Raw genomic sequence first — 20,779 nt, forward strand, 5'->3', positions numbered from 1 at the left:
GCTTGCACTTGTTTAAAGTAACTACTGAAATCGTTCTGTGTAGGGAGACTGTAAAATTATCTAGTTAGGAGGGAGGTGAGAATATCTGTAAATTTGTGCCTTTTTTTTGGTGATCTTGTAAATCAAGGCAATGCACTAAAGGGTTATAAAAAAGACATAAGTTTTACTTTTTTAACAGGTTTCAAACGGGCTTGTATTTTGCTGCAGTAACTTTTTAAGTCGTCCTGCGTAGGAGGACACAAAATTATCTAGGGGGAGGTAAGAATTACCTGTAAAATTGTACACACAAAATGCTGGGGATAATTTGTACCTTTGCCTCATTTCATAAATCAAGACAATGCACTACATGCTGGTAAAAAAGAAAAAAAAGTTTTACTTTTTAAGTAATAGGTTTCAAAGGCTTGCACTAGTTTAAGGTAACCTTTTAATTTGTTTTTGTAGGGAGATGTGAAATTATATGGAGGTGGGGTAGAAGAGAATCACATTCACATTAACAAAACCTATTGAAATAGATTTATTTTTAATCTTCAATTATTGCGCGCTGTTAGCAATTGATCAATACTGTTTCTCCTCCGCTGCTACCATAATATCCAGACTCTTTTCCTTCTTTGCTTATACCTAAGATATACCTAACGTAATGTCAGTATAATATGCTGGCAGGATTTCTAGAATTGACAGAAAGTATGATTTTCACAATAAACAAGTAGATGCCTCAATCCAGTCATCATAACCTTTCGGTTTTCATTTGAACACATGTGACAAGAAAGATTGTTCATGCTGTCTAATTGCACCTGATACAAACTTGAATAAATAGTCTGATAAATAATGTTAATTCCATTAACTCATCTGTGCATTTTTTTAGAGCGTAGCAATGACATCAATATATAGTACAAGTGGAGGAAGCATAGCAATAAATGTAAGGCGATCAGAATCTCGAGATGCTCCTCAGATTATGAAACTGTTCACCGAAAGTACAGATGAAATGTTTGGAAGAATTAATATCCTCTATCTGCTGTAAGTAAATGTAAAGATCTAGTACGTAGAATCTGGTTTCTTGAGCTAATATATATTTTTCTGAATGATTTATTTGCAGTGCTGCAAATATGAAAGGAAATTTGCAACCTGTTGGAAATAATTATAGCTGGAATAACTGCTTTGATTTTAATTTTATCCCTGTGCTAAAATTTAAGGACTGCACAGAAAAAAGTGCAAACATCCATATCGAGATTAAATGTAATCCACCATTTTTAGGAAAGGCTTACTCTTTCCTGTACTGTTCTTTTGTCAAATTATTTATTACAAAATGTAAACGTAAATTGTGAGTAGAATCCACTAGCTCTAGAGAAAAATATAGTTGATGTTTTATCCAAATTGTAATAATTTAGAAGTTTAGCCATTTTCCTTTTGATAAACAAATAGATGGTGGGAGAAAATGAGGAGTTGTTGTAAGAAAGGAATAGAAAGTATGCTTTAAATTGCAGAGTATGATGACTAAATAACAAAAGAGATGATACAGTGAGACAAAATAGGTAGAGGGATAAAAGTAGTGGAACAATCAAAATATCAGAAGAGATGTAAATGGCAACAAGAGAACCATTGCAAAATGGTCTGAAATTTTGTACTCAGTTGAAGTGAAAACACTCTAAAATGCCTTATCAGTGGCAGTTTCCTACACTTTTTTTGTGCTACTGGAACAATATAGAAGACCAAGTCAGTGAGGTCAGAGTTGAAATAAGAGAAAAAATAAGATAGCATGTGTGTAGGAAGGAACTGCAGATGCTGGTTTATAACGAAGATAGACACAAAATGCTGGAGTATCTCAGCGGGTCAGGCAGCATCTCTGGGGTCAGAACTCGAAACATCACGTATTCCTTTTCTCCAGAGATGCTGCCTGACCTGCTGAGTTATTCCAGCATTTTGTGTCTATTTATAAGATAGCAAGTGCCAGATACTTGGGATCCTTGCTGCCTAAGGACTGAACAGCTATTGAAATACAATTAGGAGTGACTGGGATTATTGGAGCTTGGCAGAGGGTATTGGAAGAGAGATATTGCATGTGGATGAAGGAACTGCAGATGCTGGTTTACACCGAAGATAGAAACAAAATGCAGAAGTAACTCAGCGGGACAGGCAGAATCTCTGGAGAGAAGGAATGTGTGACGTTTCGGGTCAAGATCCTTCATCTGAAGAAGGGTCTCGACCCGAAACGTCACCCATTCCTTCTCTCTTGAGATGCTGCCTGTCCAGCTGTGGCACTCCAGCATTTTGTGTCTCTCTTCAAGATATTGCATGTCTTGCAGATACAGAGGAGAGAGGGTGTTTGGGTGCAAACTGGGAATTGTATTTCCTGCATTGTCACATTGAATATACATTTGAGACATTGCATTGGTAGTAAAATGCTTCAGGGTGTTTTAAGGTCATGAAATAAATGAATGCAAAGATATTCTTTTTTTAACATGTCTGTTTTTGATTTCTTGCACTTTTAGTGAAAGAGCAAATCTAGCTGTGACTGTAGAAAATGAGAAGAATGAAGTTATAGCTCACGCTGCCTTCTTAGATTACCCAAATGTACAGACTATTGAACAAAACAACTGGGAACCTTGGCTGCATTCGTATGGTAATAGTTTAAAATGCACAGTGAGTTCAAACCACAAATTGATCAATATTTCAAAGTGTTATTTTTACGCCTAATGAGCTGAAAGAAATGTAAAAAAATATGACAAATATACTTCCTGATGATATTTTCATTACTTACTGGTTAGCATAATGATGAAGTGAATAACGAGTTGTATATATTTGTTTCAGTGTTGTTAGTAGGATTTAAACAAAGTGTAATGATAAATATGTTAATATTTTAAGCAGTTTATTTGACTTGCGAATAATACCTGAATGAACAACTAGTACAAATTTTCCTCATTATCTCAAGAGTATATTTTGAGCTAAATAATTTTAGGATGAAGTATGTGGTTAAAATGTTTGTCACAAAGAGAATAATAGAATATTGTGTAGGAAAATAACTGCAGATGCTGGTACAAATCGAAGGTACCACAAAATGGTGGAGTATCTCCGCAGGTCAGGCATCTCAGGAGAGAAGGAATGGGTGACGTTTCGGGTTGGGACCCTTCTTCAGAATTTATATAAATAAATTTAAAATATAGGATATTAATGGGTATCAACTTACTTTTTTATGCCCAAATAAATGGCAACAGTCGTACTAGCTTCAAAGTCTTCTTGTTGAGTCTCATTGTTTGTAATTCGTTCTCACCTAGGTCATAGCTAACAATGGCCTGTTTCCTTTATCATTGTTACTTTTTTGCATAACTTTCATTCATTAAAATGAATGGATGAATGAATAAATGAATAGGGTTATAGGCCAAGTATGTACACATACAAGGAATACCTTCGATTTGTACCAGCATCTGCAGTTATTTTCTTGTACTACACATACAAGGAATGTGCCTTGTAAGTAACAACACGAACATACAGTAAACAATTAAGAATAAAGCATAAAACATTAAAACATTAAGAATACAACATTACAGTTTAAACATGTTGTAGTGGCCTGGATAGTGTTAAAATAAGGCTCGACGCCAGGCAGGTTTCAAGGGATCTTTAATGCCGATAACTTGCATCCACACACCACGAGTTCCACCGAAGGAATGTCCGCTAAAACCCCTTAGGAGAAACCCCGTAGCCTTGGGAAGCCCCTCATCCCTGTCCATCTAGTGCCGAGGGGGATGACCCAAGGAGTGGCCTAATCCCCAGGACTGCCACAGGACCCTCCCCAAGAACCGGAGGCACGAAACGGACAGGGGGATGCACGGCGCAGGAACTGGCGACTGGCCGACAGGCGGAGTGGACTGAGCAGACTCCGGAGGAGATACCCGAGACGGTGGGCGACCCCGCGGGCGATCAATGTCCACGTGCGCTTGCTTCAACCGCGCAACGGAACAGTCATAGGACGAATGTGGACGAGCCATGCTCGAGGACCCAGAAGGGACCCTCGTACAGCTACTGGAGAGTTGTGCGATGAGTATCCCTGCGCAGAAAGACGAACTGGCAGTCCTCCAGAGCAGATGGAACGTCAAGTCAAGTTTATTTGTCACATACACATACAGGATGTGCAATGAAATGAAAGTGGCAATGTCTGCGGATTGTGCAATAGTTATAATAGTTAACAGTCCTGATGGCCTGTGGGAAGAAACTCCGTCTCATCCTCTCCGTTTTCACAGCATGACAGCGGAGGCGCTTGCCTGACCGTAGAATCTGGAACAGTCCGTTGCTGGGGTGGCAGGGGTCCCTCATAATCTTGCTTGCTCTCGATCTACCCCTGATGTATAGGTCCTGCAGGGGGGCGAGTGTAGTTCCTGAACGCACTACTCTCTGCAGGGCCTTCCTGTCCTGGGCAGAGCTGTTCCCAAACCAGACTGTGATGTTGCCGGACAGGATGCTCTCTACAGCCCTAGAGTAGAAGCATTGAAGGATCCTCAGAGACACTCTAAATTTCCTCAGCTGTCTGAAGCGGTAAAGGCGCTGCTTTGCCTTACCCACCAGTGCGGCAATGTGTGTTGTCCATGTCAGATCCTCTTTGATGTGGACTCCCAGGTATTTAAAACTGCTCACCCTGTCCACAGTAGACCCAATTATTTCCAGTGGCGTGTACGTCCTTGTATGTTGAGCCCTTCTAAAGTCCACAATCAGCTCCTTAGTTTTTTTGACATTCAAGAGGAGGCTATTGTCCTGACATCAGGGTCAGCCACCTCCTCCCGGCAGGCCTTCTCATCGTTGTCGGAGATCCGGCCCACTACCACAGTGTCATCAGCAAACTTGATGATGGAGTTTGAGCTGAACCTAGCCACACAGTCGGACGGACTGAACGTGCGGACAGAACGACCCATGACAAGACGTGGGCACCGGCGCCAGCTTGCCCACCGTCTGCCGAAGATGTTGCAGGGCGGCCAAAGGCTGCTCCACCAGGCCCTGTGCCGGTGGGATGAACTCCCCGGGCACCGTCAACGGGGCCCCATACACCAACTCGGCGGAGGAGGAGGCCAAGTCCTCTTTGGGTCTGATCAGTCTGAAGAAGGGTCTTGACCCGAAACGTCACCCATTCCTTCTCTCGTGAGATGCTGCCTGTCCCGCTGAGTTACTCCAGCATTTTGTGTCTACCTTCGATTTAAACCAGCATCTGTAGTTCTTTCCTACCATATACATAAGTAATCTGGATATAAATGTAAACGGGTTGGTTGGTAAGTTTGCAGATGACACAGAGAATGCCAGGGTCATGGACTGTGAGGAAGGCTGTCAAAGTATACAGTTGGATAGAAATCAGCTAGGGAAATGGGCGGAGTATTGGCAGGTGAAGTTTAATTTGAGCAGGTGTGAGATGCTGCATTGTGGGAGGTTGAATGAAAGGGGAAAATACACAATTTCTGAATTTGCAGCATTTTCGTATTTGTTTCAGATTTCCAGAATCTGCAGGTTTTTGCATTTAGTTGATGATGTGAGCTCCACATATTGATTCTGAGAGTTTGTTCGGAAGAAACAAATGCAAAGACATATCCAAAATTGTTGAGGAGGAAAGGAAGTGTGGTAGTAGAGAATGAAGAAATGCAGAATGAACTGGAGAAGAGATGAATAGTGGAAGAGAAAATCAACTCAAATGAGGAGACAGAAGTAGGAAAGAGGGTGGAGATGAAACAAGAGAGAGACAGAATATCAAAATCATCTTTTTCTTTCAGGTTCATCCTCAATTCTCGTACTTTGCTCTCCCTACTTTTGTGCTTTTTGTTTCTTTTTACTCCTTCCTTCAGTCACCTATTTCTTTCTTTCCTCTCTTTTCTACCTTAGCCTTTCCTTGCGTTATCTCTCCATTTATCCCTCTATTTTTCTTCTCGTCTTTCTCCTATCCACACCCACGTCCATTAATCCACCCACCCCCACAAAGTGCACAACTTTTAAAGTCAACATCATTCAAATACTATACAGTTGGTAAACTCTGATTTTCATTTTAATTTGTAACCAGGCATTTTGATTTGGTGGAATTTGTAGCCAGACTTGCATCAAGAGTTTGAACTGGTCTTTTTTCATTATGGAACTATATTTATTTCTGCCAAAATCATCTGGTATTGCCAAATTTATATGTATTGGTAAGATTAATTTTGAACTCTGGAGAAATCTGACAATGTAATATTTTATACTACTTTCAATTTTTCACAGATTTTCACATAGAACTTATTTTTATTATTTTGGCAGCCTATGAACACAGTTTTTATGCACTTGTTCGTGGCCAAACCCGAATATGCCGCTGGTTGTGCTCGAGAGATTATGAGGTACATAGCGTTTCTTTCAGATTATGTACGCACTTCACCATATAGATATTCATAGATATTATATTAAATAACTAAGAAAAACAGAGCCTTTTACTTTGGAAGCTGTTGATTAAATATGTTAGTTTAGTTTAGTTTATTAAATTTCATGTGTACCGAGGTACAGGGAAAAGATTTTGTTTACGTGCTATCCAGTCAAAGAAAAGACTGTACATGAATACAATCAAATCATCCACAGTGCACAGATAAAGGATAAAGGGTACAACATTTAGTGCAAAGATATAACAATGAAATCTGATAAAGGCTGATTCAAGATAGTTCAAAGGTCTCCAATGAGGTAGATGGGAGGTCAAGACTGCACTCTAGCTGATGGGTCATGTGTCTGATAGACTTTTTAGTGTGCATAGGATTTACCAATATCAGTACTTTGAAATTTGTTTTTGCCTATAAACAGAAGTTCCAGGTGTAATTTGACTACTTAAGGGGGAAGATCAGCCCTCCCTGACTCTCAGTCTGATGATCTTGACCCGAAACGTCACCTACTCCTGTTCTCCAGAGATGCTGCCTGACCCGCTGAGTTAATCCAGCATTTTGTGACTATCTTCAGGGAAGATTATACTCTGTCCAGGTCATTCGTCACAATCTGCTGAGTAATATTTTCACAACTACCTTTATCTTCTGCAGCTCCATTTGTCCAAACATTTCTCAGGTCCTGCTGCTGCAGCCAATCCATGAAGTACCAACTAGGCGTCAGCTGATGGATGTTGAGGCACCACTCCATGCCCAACCTTTGGCAGTTCATTTATGTCGGAGCCATTTCAAACTGTTTTCAAATGTTGCTAATGATCAGAGACAATTACAAACAAGATGCAAATAGATTTTAAAACTTTTTTAAGTGAAAGAAATTAAACACAAATATTAGGAACAAGGAAAATAAACGTCTCATTTAAACCATAAAACATAGCAACAGAATTAGGCCATTCAGCCCATCGAGTCTGCTCCTCCGTTTGATCATGGCTGAACTCTTTTTTCCTGTCAACCCCATTCTCATGCCTTCTCTATGGAACTTTGACGCCCTTACTAATCAAGAGCCGTTTAAAAAATAATAATAATAAGCATTTATTTTATATAGCGCCTTACCAGAAGCTCAAAGCGCTTTACAAAAACAGTCATAACATAAAAACAAACAGACAAACTATCCTAATGGAGAAGCCGCGAATAAACAGCGCCAGCGTCCTCTCACGTCAGGGTCCGGCAGTAGACAACAAAAAGCACAGGACACACAGATACAATTTTTACACAAACAGCTATCACAGTGATTGCTCTAGGCACACCCTCACTGTGATGGAAGGCAAAGAAAAGTCTTATCTCCTCCTCATTCTTCTCCCGTGGTGCCACGAGGTGATCGACGCTCCCAACGTTTTGAAGCCCCCACCGGGCGATGGAAAGTCCCAGGGCCAAGCCGAGCAGGCCGATGAAGGTCCTGAGCCCCCACCGGGCGATGGAAAGTCCCAGGGCCGAGCCGAGCCGAGCAGGCCGATGAAGGTCCTGAGCCCCCACCGGGCGATGGAAAGTGCTGCGGCCGAGCCACGCAGGGCGATGAAGGGCCTGCGAGCGGGTCAATCGTACCTCGCGCTTCTGGGCGGTCGAAGTTGCTACGGCTGGAGCTCCCAAAAACCGGTCGCCAGCCAGGGACCTGCGAGCTCCCGATGTTGCGGTCTGCAGGGCCCACGGCTGAAGCCTCCGAGATGGTAAGTCCAGGCCCTGCGACCGGAGTCTTCAAGGTCGATCCCAGCTGGAGGCCGCCGACTCCACGATGTTAGGCCGTAGCGCAAACGGAGACACAACACGGTAAAGGTCGCATCTCCGTTGAGGAGGAGATTAGAAAAAAGGTTTCCCCCACCCCCCCACCACCCCCCCACATACACAGAGTTAAAAATAGAACAAAACGTACATTAAACGATGACAATAGACAAAAAAACAAAAAAAAGACAGAGAGACTGCCGGTGAGCCGCAGCTGCAGAACACAGCCACGCCCCCAAAAATACCCAATTACTTGGCCTCCACTGCTATCTGTGGCAATAAATTCCACGGATTCACCACACTCTGGTTAAAGAAAGTCTTCTTGGCTCCATTCTAATTTCAATGTCATTTGAATGTACCTTTTCAGTTAGGATTGGCAACGCCATTCAAGCTGGCTACATAAGCTTGCTTACATAAAGTGCCCCAAATCCCGCAGTTCAGCACATCTGCAGCCACCCCCCCCCCCCCCCCCCATATTCTGAATGGTGCCAGAACAACAACATTGTTCTCAACGTAAGTAAAACCGAGGAACTGATTTTTACCTTTAGAAGAGGAAGGCCGAAGATCCACAAACCTGTCTTCATCGAGGAACGGTGTTGGAGAGAGTCAACAAATTCAAGTTCCTGGGATAGCATATCTCTGAAGGTCTCTCCTGGACCCAGCACATTGATGCAATCATAAAGAGAGCCCATCAACACATCTACTTCATTAGGAGACTCGATATGTTGAAGGAGATTCGGTATGACGATGAATACTCTCTTGACGTTGTACAGGTATGCAGTAGAGAGCATATTGACTGGTTGCATTACGGCTTGGTTTGTCAACCTGAATGCCCGGGAATGAAGGAGATAACGAAAAGTTGTGAACACAGCCTAGTTCATCATGGGTACTGACTGCCCCACCATCGAAGGGATCGACAGGAAGCTCTGCCTCAGAAAGGCACCCAGCATCATCAAGGACCCACACTGCATTGACCACACTATAATTTCACTCCTGCCATCGTGAAGAAGGTATAGGAGCCTGAAAACTGTAAAGTCCAGGTTCAGGAACAGCTTCTCAATAACCATCAGGCTATTGAACACTATGAACTCCAAAGTCTGAATGGCGATCTGCCTGAATTGCACTAGGGACTTTGGGCTTTGTGTTTGTTTTTGCACTATATATTTTTTAATTGCTAGAACTTTTTATTGTTTATTATATATCTACTGATCACTAGGTCCACATACTCGTTGTTGCTGTAAGTAAGAATTTAATTGTTCCGATTCGGGACATTTTCCTTTTAGTTTTAGAAATACAGCACAGAAACAGGCTCTTCGGCCCACTGATTCCGCGTCGACCAGCACTATCATAAACACAAGGGACAATTTTACCATTACCGAATTATCAAAGCCAATTAACCTACAGATCTGTATGTCCTTGGAGTGTGGGAGAAAACCAGCGCACCCGGAAAAAACCTATGCGGTCACAGGGAGAACGTACAAACTCCATACGGACAGCACCAGTAGTCAGGATCAAACCCAGATCTCTGGTGCTGTAAGGCAGAAACTCCACCACTGCGCTGCCACAATATTATATGACATATGACAATAAAACACTTTTGATTTGACTCTCTTTCCTACATTCTCATGGAATCAGGAAGGAGCAGACTATATACTGCAGATAGCCAGTGCTTTTCCAAAAGCCATCTTTGCTTACTTTCTGCCATATTTATGTCTAATGTTCTAGAAAGCAGTAGAGATGATGGTAATTATTTACTCTGCTGCAGTTTGTGAATGATATTTGATTTTTTGCTTCATTATTCAGTGGCAAAATGTGTAATTATGAAATGGATTAACTTACTTCTCCTGCTTTAGGTCTGTCTTTAATGCTGTCCGTGAATTACACTTCCTAATTCTTTCTACCGAAAAGAAAGCCAACTTGGGTAAAGGAAATTTTGAATTAATTTTCAAAAATCTCATTTGTCAAATTTACCCCAGATTAAGTTTCTGTTTTTAGAGTAATTTCTGAATCCAATAATATTATCTATTTTACTTCCACAACAGATCCTGCAATTGCTCTTCTGTTTGCACCTTTGCCACAATTTAAGAAGACAGAAGGTGTACAGTTTTCAGTCAATATGTGTTACAGAAAGGACTATGTTCCAGTACTACATATCCGAAACGCCAGGTAATGAATCATCTGATGATTAATGCTCGACACAAAATGTTGGAGTAACTCAGCGGGTCAGGCAGCTTCGCAGGAGAGAACGAATGGGTGACATTTTGGGTCGAGACCCTTCTTCAAACTGACGTCAGGGGAGGGGACGGGACAAAGATAGGATGTAGTAGGAGACAGGAAGACAGTGGGAGAACTGGGAAGGGGAGGGGAAAGAGAGGGACAGAGGAACTATCTGAAGTTAGAGAAGTCAATGTTCATACCACTGGGGTGTAAACTGCCCAAGCGAAATATGAGATGCTGTTCCTCCAATTTGTGCTGGGCCTTACTATGACAATGGAGGAGGCCCATGACAGAAAGATCAGACTGGGAGTGGGAGGGGGAGTTGAAGTGCTGAGCCACCAGGAGATCAGGTTGGTTAAGGCGGACTGAGAGAAGGTGTTGAGCGAAACGATCGCCGAGCCTGACCAAGCTAGTTATTGTTGAGCTAATTTAAGGTTAAAATAAATGTAAGAGCAAACCCCAAAAGTACATGGCATCACCAACACATGCTAACTCATGAGTTGCTTCTTGAATTGTATGATCTCCCAAGATGCTTGAAGTTGGCTGTGGTTATTATGGCAAACAATCAGACAAAGGATCTAGTAACCCAGAAATTTACAGCAGATTTGGTTATTGAGCTACCTGCAAAAATTGCTAGCATGCGTCTCGCATCTTGCCCCCATCATTATCTCACGGGCGTTAACTTCTTCGTGTCAGCTCAAGCAGAGTTCAAATGGATAAAACACTCCAGTGACAATTTGGTATAACTGGATAAATATAAAGTCCAAGTCTTTAGCAAGAAACTGTACATAGTTGCAGTATGCTTGGAAGTGAAAAAAGATTTTTAACACAGCGTGGCAACAAAGCATTTCTGAGATGAGCATCTCCTGGGAGATGCTCACCTATTGATGAATATTAATTTTCCTGGAAGAACGCACAATGAGTTTATAATGGCGAAAGGCCATGTAATTTTGGGAATTGATAATGGGGAAAGCCCATGAGATTTGGCCAATGGCAGGAGATTCCGCAGATTGAGTTCTCAGCCCACGCAATGACATCCCAAAAGTTTGGGTAAATCCCATCTGTTTAATGGAAGGTGTAATTTGATAATGTCTTCATTGGTTTTGACTGTACATCTGAAATCTTTAGAGTTTTCGTTTCATTGCAAGCACCTTCTTGATATTTCATCTTGGCTTTAGTGCAACCTGCTCCCTCTGTTGCTTCAGTATGGAGATAAATCAGGTTTACACAGTTTCACATATGTTTCACCATAGCTTCCATCAATCTATCCAAAACGATGATTTTGCCCACTGATGGCATTAAACAATGAACACCTTATTTTTAAGATATGAAACCATGAGTTCCTTTGCCAGCTTCAACTGGTGTTAAGTTGTCATGAAATTGGACTCTGGATTCACACTAAAGCAATAAACGGCAATTTTTGTGGACTCAATAATGAGGTGGAATTAGCATCATGTATGACCTATCACGATCAGAAAGTCTTGCAACAATTGAACAGCATCTTAGCTAATATTTTCCAGCAGACTTTGTCTTTTGCTGTGTCTTCTCCATAAAACAATTGAACTCCTTAGATTTTCTTATTCTCAGAAAATTCAGAGGCTAATTCAAGGTTAGAGTATAGAAGTTGGGAGGTCATGTTGCAGTTGTATAAGACATTGGTGAGCCAGCATTTAAAATATTGTGTTCAGTTCTAGGCACCATGTTATTAAAGATTTGTCAAGCTTGAAAGGGTTCATTGAAAGCTTGAATAACATTAATAGGAAGAGTTAATGCCGTTAATGCCGTTAAAATGAATATATTTCCGAAGTTACAATATTTATTCCAAACATTACCAATACAAGTACCACAGAAGTTTTTTCAAGAGTTAAACAAATATGTGCGGAAATTTCTCTGGAAAGGTAAGATGTCAAGAATATCGTTGGAAAAATTGACATGGAAGTTTGAATCAGGAGGAATACAACTTCCGAACATTAAGAATTATTATAAAGCAAACCAACTTAGATTTATTGCATCTCTTTTTGAAGAAAAAAACCCGGCATGGACAAGAATAGAACTAGACAAAATAGGAGAAAATATACCAGAAGACTTTATATATAAATGGGAACCTAAATTGATACGGGGACTGAAAGAATCTCCATTATTAAAACACCTGATCGGATTATGGAATAAGGTAAATTTTAAGGATGAAACAAAAAAATCTTTATTAGCAAAGACTACTTTGATTCAAAATAGATTGATACCTTTTACAATGGATAACCATCTTCTATATAGGTGGCATCAAAAAGGGATTAGATATATAGGTGATTGCTTTGAAAAAGGTATATTGATGTCATTTGAACAATTGAAAAATAAATATCATATATCAAATAATTCTCTTTTCTGTTACTTTCAATTAAGAGCTTATTTAAAAGATAAACTGGGTCAAACAATGTTATTGCCGAAATCTAAGGAAATTGAAAACCTAATTCAAAAAGGACAAATTAAAAAAATTACTTCTATTATATATAATCTAATTCAAAAAAAGGCCCCTAAACAAGGAATTCATATATCAAGGCGAAAATGGGAAACGGATTTGAATATTAATATTGATGGAACAAATTGGTCAAAACTATGCCTTGACAGTATGAAAAATACAATAAATGTTCGGTTTAGACTAGTACAATATAACTTTCTGCATCAATTATATATCACACCACAAAAATTAAAGAGAATAAATTCAAGTTTATCTGACCAATGTTTTCGGTGCAATCAAGAAATTGGTACTTTTTTTCATTCTACTTGGTCCTGTTCAAAAATACAACCTTTTTGGACAAACTTAAGAAGTTTTCTAGAACAGATTATCGGAATACAACTTCCATACAACCCAAGATTTTTGTTATTGGGTGATGTTGAAGGAATAAGAACACAACTTAAAATGAATAAATATCAGAAAGAATTTATAAAAATTGCATTAGCAGTAGCCAAAAAAACTATCGCAGTTACTTGGAAATCAGATTCCTATTTAAGTATGGACCTTTGGAATAATGAAATTTCTAACTGTATCCCACTTGAAAAAATGACTTATAATTTAAGGAACAAATATGATAATTTTTAAAATATCTGGCGTCCTTATTTACAAAAGATGGGCCTATATATATAGAAGAATTGTTCATATTCTCAATGGTCCTTTTGGGAGAGATGTACATATATATACAGTTTATTCTGTTTGGAATTCCATGGGGCGTGTGCAGGACCCCCAACACCCAGGCAATCTTTAATCTTTCTTTCTTTTCTTCTTTTTTCTTATTTGGGGTTAGTATAAGGGGGGGGGGGTGGGGGGAAGGGGGGGAGGGCTTGTTTTCTAAAAAGTTCTGTAAAAAAAAAAAAATAATAAAAAAAATAAAATAAATTAAAATAAAAAAAAGCTTGAAAGGGTTACACAATAGTTGCAGGAGTAGACAATTCAGCCCTTTGAGCCAGCACCGCCATTCAATGTGATCATGGCTGATCATTCACAATCAGTACCCCGTTCCTACCCTCGCCCCATACCCCCTGACTCCGCTATCATTACGAGCTCTATCTAACTCTCTTCTGAAAGCATCCAGATAATTGGCCTCCACTGCCTTCTGAGGCAGACAATTCCATAGATTTACAATTCTGAGTGAAAAGGTTTTTCCTCATCTCCGTTCTAAATGGCCTACCCCTTATTCTTAAACTGTGGCCCCTGGTTCTGGACTCCCCCAACATTGGGAACATGTTTCCTGCCTCTAGTGTGTCTGATCCCTTAATAATCTGATATGTTTCAATAAGATACCCTCTCATCCTTCTAAATTTCAGTGTATACAAGCCTAGTCGCTCCAGTCTTTCAACATATGACAGTCCCGCCATTTTGGGAATTAACCTAGTGAACCTACGCTGCACTCCCTCAATAGCAAGAATGTCCTTCCTCAAATTTGGAGACCAAAACTTCACGCAGTACTCCAGTTGCGGTCTCACTGCTTTGTGTCACCTGCAGATTTACTAATGTTACTTTTAATCCCTTCATCTAAGTCATTAATGTATATTGTAAATTGCTGTGGTCCCAGCACCGAGCCTTGCAGTGCCCCACTAGTCACTGCCTGCCATTCTGAAAGGGACCCATTAATCCCTAGTCTTTGTTTCCTGTCTGCCAACCAATTTTTGATCCATGTCAGTACCCTACCCCCAATACCATGTGGTCTAATTTTGCCCACTAATCTCCTATGTCGGACCTTATCAAAGGCTTTCTGAAAGTCCAGGTACACTACATCCACTGGCTCTCCCTTATCCATCCTAGTTACATCGTCAAAGAATTCCAGAAGATTAGTCAAGCATATCCATGCTGACTCGGAATGATCCTGTTACTGCTATCCAAATGATCCGCAATTTGTTCTTTTATAATTGACTCCAGCATCTCCCCCACCACTGATGTCAGGCTAATTACCTGTCTATGATTATCCGTTTTCTCTCTCTCTCCTTTCTTAAAAAGTGGGATAACATTACCTACCCTCCAATCCACGGGAACTGATCCTGAATCTATAGAACACTGGAAAATGATCACCAATGCATCCACGATTTCTGGAGCCACTTCCTTAGGTACCCTGGGATGCAGACCATCAGGCCCTGGGGATTTATCAGCCTTCAGTCCCATCAGTCTACCCAACAACTGCCCAATGTGAATTTCCTTCAGTTCCTCCGTCACCCTAGGACCTCTGTACACTAGAACATCTGGGAGATTGTTTGTGTCTTCCTTAGTGAAGACAGATCCAAAGTACCTGTTCAACACGTCTGCCATTTCTTTGTTCCCTATAATAAATTCACCCGCTTCTGTCTTCAAGGGACCCACATTTGTCTTAACTATTTTTTTCCTCTTCACATACCTAAAGAAGCTTTTACTATCCTTCTTTATATTCTTGGCTAGCTTACCTTCGTACCTCATCTTTTCTCACCGTATTGCCTTTTTAGTTTTCTTCTGTTGCTCTTTAAAAGAGTCCCAATCCTCTGGCTTCCCGCTCATCTTTATTATGAAAAGATTTACAAGGGTGTTGCCAGGACTTGAGGGTGTGAGCTACAGGGAGAGGTTGAGTAGGCTGGGTCTCTATTCCATGGAGCGCAGGAGGATGAGGGGGGAATCTTATAGAGGTGTATAAAATCATGAGAGGGATAGATTGGATAGATGCACAGAGTCTCTTGCCCAGAGTGGGAGAATCGAGGACCAGAGGACATAAGTTCAAGGTGAAGGGGAAAAGATTTAATAGGAATCCGAGGGGTAACCTTTTTACATACATGGTGTATGGAACAAGCTGCCAGAGGAGGTAGTTGTGGCTGGGACTATCCCATCGTTTAAGAAACAGTTAGACAGGTACATGGATAGGACAGGTTTGGAGGGATATGGACCAAGCGCAGGCAGGTGGGACTAGTGTAGCTGGGACATTGTTGGCTGGTATGAGAAAGTTAGGCCGAAGGGCGTGTTTCCACACTGTTTCACTCTATGACTCTATGACTCTTAAGGTAGCCAAGGAATTATTGAAAATAGATTAGCCTTTTCTCATAGAACAAATTCTTTATCTCTTTTGAAATCTTTTTACATATTTTGGATTTTCGAAGGGGTAAAATTGGTGACATGATGGGCTGTGCAAGGTTTAAATGTAGACATGCATATATTTCCACCAGACCATAAAATATAATTTAGTTATGATTTTTCCAACACATCCTGCTGATGTTACAGCGTACAATCTTGAATAGGATATTGGAAAACCAAGATCCTGTACTCTGCAAAGAAATGATAATGAGAAGATTTGCTTTTAAATATATGTAAAATTCCCATGGTTGAAGTCTTTGTAGATTATGATGCAATTACCGTGAAATCGTTTATAAAAAAGGATTGAGTCATTTCTGAACTGAGATCTTTGGATCACCAGGATAGAGGATCATGATGATATCGCTCCTATCTTCAATGAAATGACTGACACATTGAGGACAACTTATGGTGAATACTTCCTTGCAGAATTAATAGAAGCTCAAGATGAAACGAATCATGCTGCTGTCTGTGAGGTTGGTATTTTGCCTTTCAAGTGGATTTATTTGTCTTTATTGTCATGCTCATAAACATCATCTTAAGCAAATTTAAATTGTCTGTGCTTCTAATTTCATTCTGCATTGTGGATGTGGTTCCTTACATAACAAATGTAAACCACTAAAATGGGTTATAGAAAAAGTGTTCTAATGGATAGAATGAAGAATTTTAGATCATACTGTGTAGAAATGTAGTAATTAATATTGTTTGGCAGCCGCCACAATGCAAAACAAGGAGGAAAACAATATATATTATTTGCTCCTATACCTCACAAAATGACTTTTAAAGTGTTGCAGCTTCCAATTTTTCTTTTTATTCACTTACTGGATACAGAATTGCCAGTGAGATCAAATCTACTGGCCATCTTTGATTCCCCATGAGAGGATGTGTTGGATCTTGTTATGTCCTAGATAGTAAAAGATACAGTCCAAATGTAAGAACATGAGAATCAGAAGCAGAAATAAGCTACTTGGCTCTTGGTGTCTGCTCCACCATTCAATTATGGCTGATCTTTTCCTCCCTCTCAACCCCTTTCTGCCATCTCCCTGTAACATTTGGTGCCCTTACTAATGAACAAGACATGCCAATGAAGTAACAAGATCATGGTTGATCTCGTACCCCATGACCACTTTCCTGTACTTCCCAATGTCCCTTGATTCACTCAATATTTCAGAATCTACGGGTTCCTGTATGGAATATGTTCAGAGAGGTGGCCTCCACAGACCTATTAGATAGAAGACTCCAAACCTCCATTATTTTCAGGCCCTGGCCCCTGTTCAACCCATTCTGAGGAAAACTTCATCCTTGCGTCTTCCTTTTCAATCCTAAAAATGTTATGTGTCTCATAAGACCACCTCTCATTCTTTTAAACTCCACAAAGCATAGAACTGTCCACTTAATCTGTCATCATAAGACTTTCCCGGCAGCCCAGCAATCAATCTGGTTAATCATTTTGTGCCAGGGAAATTCAAGTAGTCAGAATTTAAATAGCAAATTCTGCATAATGTGCTTCATCCTTATTGGCGTACGTGCACATTTGTGCATGTAGACCTATGTTGTCAAGGCCACTCAAGCCATATGCAAATATCTTCTCACTGCTAAATGTGTCCTGGTAGCATCTGTTTAAATGCTTTTGATAAGAAGATTGTTGGATTTTTTTACCTATCAAGTTTTTCATTTTCAAATATATTGGAAATAGCCACAAAATGTGTTTTTTAAATGCAGACGTGCAATAGAACCAATACTTCAATCATGTTTTTAATGTGGCGTGCAGGTAAACAACATTGCTGTGGGTTTCATAAGCGTATGCAGTGAAGTGAACGTTGAATTACTGACCAGCTGCTTTGATTTGCGTCCATTTCACGGCTTTTGTAAAAGTCTTCTTGTGAATGAGAATAGTCCTCCTGAAAAACCAGAGTCACCAGGTATGAAGGTTCATTTATTCCCAAAACCTCTAAGTAAAGTTGTATGCTGATATTTCTGTTCTTTTATTGTCCATTCCAATGATCAAAATATTAACTATAGTCCAAAATGATGATTGAAATATTTGAAAACTTTCCATTTTCAGTGTTATAGATCTGTAGTAGATATAGGAAGATACAGCAGATCAATATGTAGCTAGAGAGGTGGTGAAGGGAGGAGGGATTCAAATTTGTGGAGCATTAACACTACTACAAACTGGGCTGTTTATACCTGGGCAGGACTAGGAACAGGGTTCTCCAGATGTTTGCTGGTGGGCTTCGAGGGCATAAATTAAAATGTGAGACAGAGGAAGGGAAAAGGAGAGAAATGAAAGGCAAAAAAGGATATAGAGTATGCCATTTGGAACCAAGATCAGGAACAATCACTTCACCCAAAAAGCAATAACCATAAAGTTACATAATCATTGAAAATAATGGAAAACAGGCCATTCGGCAAACCTTGTCCATGTCGACCAAGTTGGCATTCTGGTTTAGTCCCATTTGCCTGAATTAGGCCCATATCCCTGTGAACACTTCCTATTCATATATCTGTCCAAATAACTTTTGAAAGTCACAATTGTACCCATTTCCATAGCTTCCTCTGATAGCTCATTTGAGACATGGACTACCCTCTAAGTAAAATGTGTTGCACCTGTGGTCCCTCTTAAATCGCTTCCTTCTGATCTTAAGTTTATGTGAATCTTTTCTGCGCCCTTTCCAACTTAATGCCATCATTCTTGTAGCTAGGCGGTCAGAACTACACAAAGTGCACTTAGTGTGGTCTTACCAATTGACTTAGATATGATGGTAATACACTAACAGTTGAGGTTACACACATGGAAGATGTTCATCTTAATTTCACTTTGCCCAAAATTACTGTAACAAAAACCTGCCTTTTAAATAATACCTTAAAGGCATGAGAATAGCTGAAGATCCTTAAGAAGAGCATAACTAGACAAAATCTGGTACCAAGAAAAAGGAGAAATTAATTTTGATGACCAAAATCTTGGCCAAAGAGGCATTTAAAGGCAGATAAAGAATGGGAAGTGGAAGAAGTGTCCGAGAATCATCCAGCTTTGAGTACCCTAAAAGCCAGAGAACTGAAAGTAAATTGCTCATAGCGATATTTACTCTAGTATGTGGAATTGAGGCAGCTTATAGACAATAGACAATAGGTGCAGGAGTAGGCCATTCGGCCCTTCGAGCCAGCACCGCCATTCAATGTGATCATGGCTGATCATTCTCAATCAGTACCCCGTTCCTGCTTTCTCCCCATACCCCCTGACTCCGCTATCCTTAAAAGCTCTATCTAGCTCTCTCTTGAATGTATTCAGAGAATTGGCCTCCACTGCCCTCTGAGGCAGAGAATTCCACAGATTCACAACTCTCTGACTGAAAAAGTTTTTCCTCATCTCTGTTCTAAATGGCCTACCCCTTATTCTTAAACTGTGTCCCCTGGTTCTGGACTCCCCCAACATTGGGAGCTTGGAAGGGGGGTGGAAGCTAATGTGCTATGTTGGCAGAAATCATTATTATTTGATTGCAAGCAAGCATATCCATATTTTCACTGTTCTGACTCACTATGGCTAATTGAAAAAAACCCTACTTTTCTATTGACAGTAAAGGAAACTATTGCACCTCCACAGCCTAAAGATAATGCAGAAGAAAAGGTATGTATCTTTATTTTAAAAAATCTCAGAACCAGGAATATACCTTTCGGTAGGGAATTTCTTGGGTCACACCTGTGTTAAATTTCTCTACCTATGCGATTGAAATGTATTTAATTTCTGCAAAGATCGTAGTGTTATTTATCCATCTTTCTGCATCGTGAATTGCAATCGGTACTTTCTGTGTTTTTCAATATGTTTCATGCACGGCAACTTAAGCCATATTAATATAACAAAGATCATCATTTAACTCCTATTAGCGGCCTCTTCTCTCAGATCAATTAATGTATATGAAATTAACATACAGTGTGGACCACTTTCGGGAAATAAGATCTAAACATCTGGATTATTTAAGAAGTTTGTAAATTACCCACAGGTTCATTAATAAAACAGTTGGAGGAATATTAATTGATGGTGAAGTATGCGATGGCATCAGTTTTGGAGCTTTTATATTTTTGATGTGAAGGTTTTAATTTTTTTAAGAATAACACTGGTTATTTTGTAGTGGTCCTGCTGGATTCCAGCACAATCAGAAGCAGGAGAATAAGGTCTGCAAGTAAGATTTCCCTAACAGGGAGACTAAAGGAGGAGGGTCAGGTGGACTTTGGCTAGGAGGATCTATTGCCCAGGAGAGTAAGATTTTGAAAGATAGCATTAATAGTAATTTGTCATTTAGACGATCCCATGCTGAGGTAAATGTCATTGAATTTCTTAACTTTAGGATCTTTCCAGGCTATAGCAGGCAGCAAATTCTAGATGTCACGTTGTGCAGCTCACTGGTGTGTGCAAAATCTCATGGAGGTTCTCCGCACAAATGGAGGGCGGTTCAATCAATTCCTCTTGAGTGGAGGACGTCAGCAGCGCAAGGACTTGGATTTTCCCATATTGCATGCTTCAGAAAAGTTTAGGGAATAATAGACTATTTCAGGGCTCTTTACTCCCTGTGATAGTGCAAATATAATCTTATGGGAAATGCTATGCACCAGGAAGTTTTGAACAAAATTTTGTGCTAAGTATGTCTACCTGTGCAATTAAGTCTTAGTCACTACGGCAGAGTGGTCTACAGTCCCAGGTTGCTTTAGTCCATGCTTCTACAAGACTGCAATATAAATGTAGCAATGGGTCCACAATGAGCTTTGCCTGATCAAAGGGTGTCCTTGTTATTGTGGCGAGAATCCCCTGCTTTGTTGTATCAGGCATTGGCTCAAAGCCATTGCCTGCTGCACATTG

At 40.2% G+C, this 20,779-nt stretch overlaps 1 protein-coding gene across 1 annotated transcript in view; it reads left to right on the forward strand.

Moving 5' to 3' along the window:
• The window catches only part of cfap61 (cilia and flagella associated protein 61), a 107,155-nt gene that overhangs the window by 495 nt on the left and 85,881 nt on the right, over window positions 1–20,779 (forward strand). The window contains exons 2-10 of the mRNA XM_078405589.1: window positions 179–258; window positions 863–1,014; window positions 2,487–2,637; window positions 6,256–6,332; window positions 9,986–10,053; window positions 10,175–10,298; window positions 16,268–16,400; window positions 17,696–17,846; window positions 19,503–19,552. Of these exons, the coding sequence (XP_078261715.1) occupies window positions 872–1,014; window positions 2,487–2,637; window positions 6,256–6,332; window positions 9,986–10,053; window positions 10,175–10,298; window positions 16,268–16,400; window positions 17,696–17,846; window positions 19,503–19,552 (897 nt within the window). The 5' untranslated portion in view covers window positions 179–258; window positions 863–871. The remainder of the gene's footprint in view (window positions 1–178; window positions 259–862; window positions 1,015–2,486; window positions 2,638–6,255; window positions 6,333–9,985; window positions 10,054–10,174; window positions 10,299–16,267; window positions 16,401–17,695; window positions 17,847–19,502; window positions 19,553–20,779) is intronic.

The sequence above is a fragment of the Rhinoraja longicauda genome, chromosome 9 (assembly GCF_053455715.1).
Source record: "Rhinoraja longicauda isolate Sanriku21f chromosome 9, sRhiLon1.1, whole genome shotgun sequence".
Classification (NCBI taxonomy): Eukaryota; Metazoa; Chordata; class Chondrichthyes; order Rajiformes; family Arhynchobatidae; genus Rhinoraja; species Rhinoraja longicauda.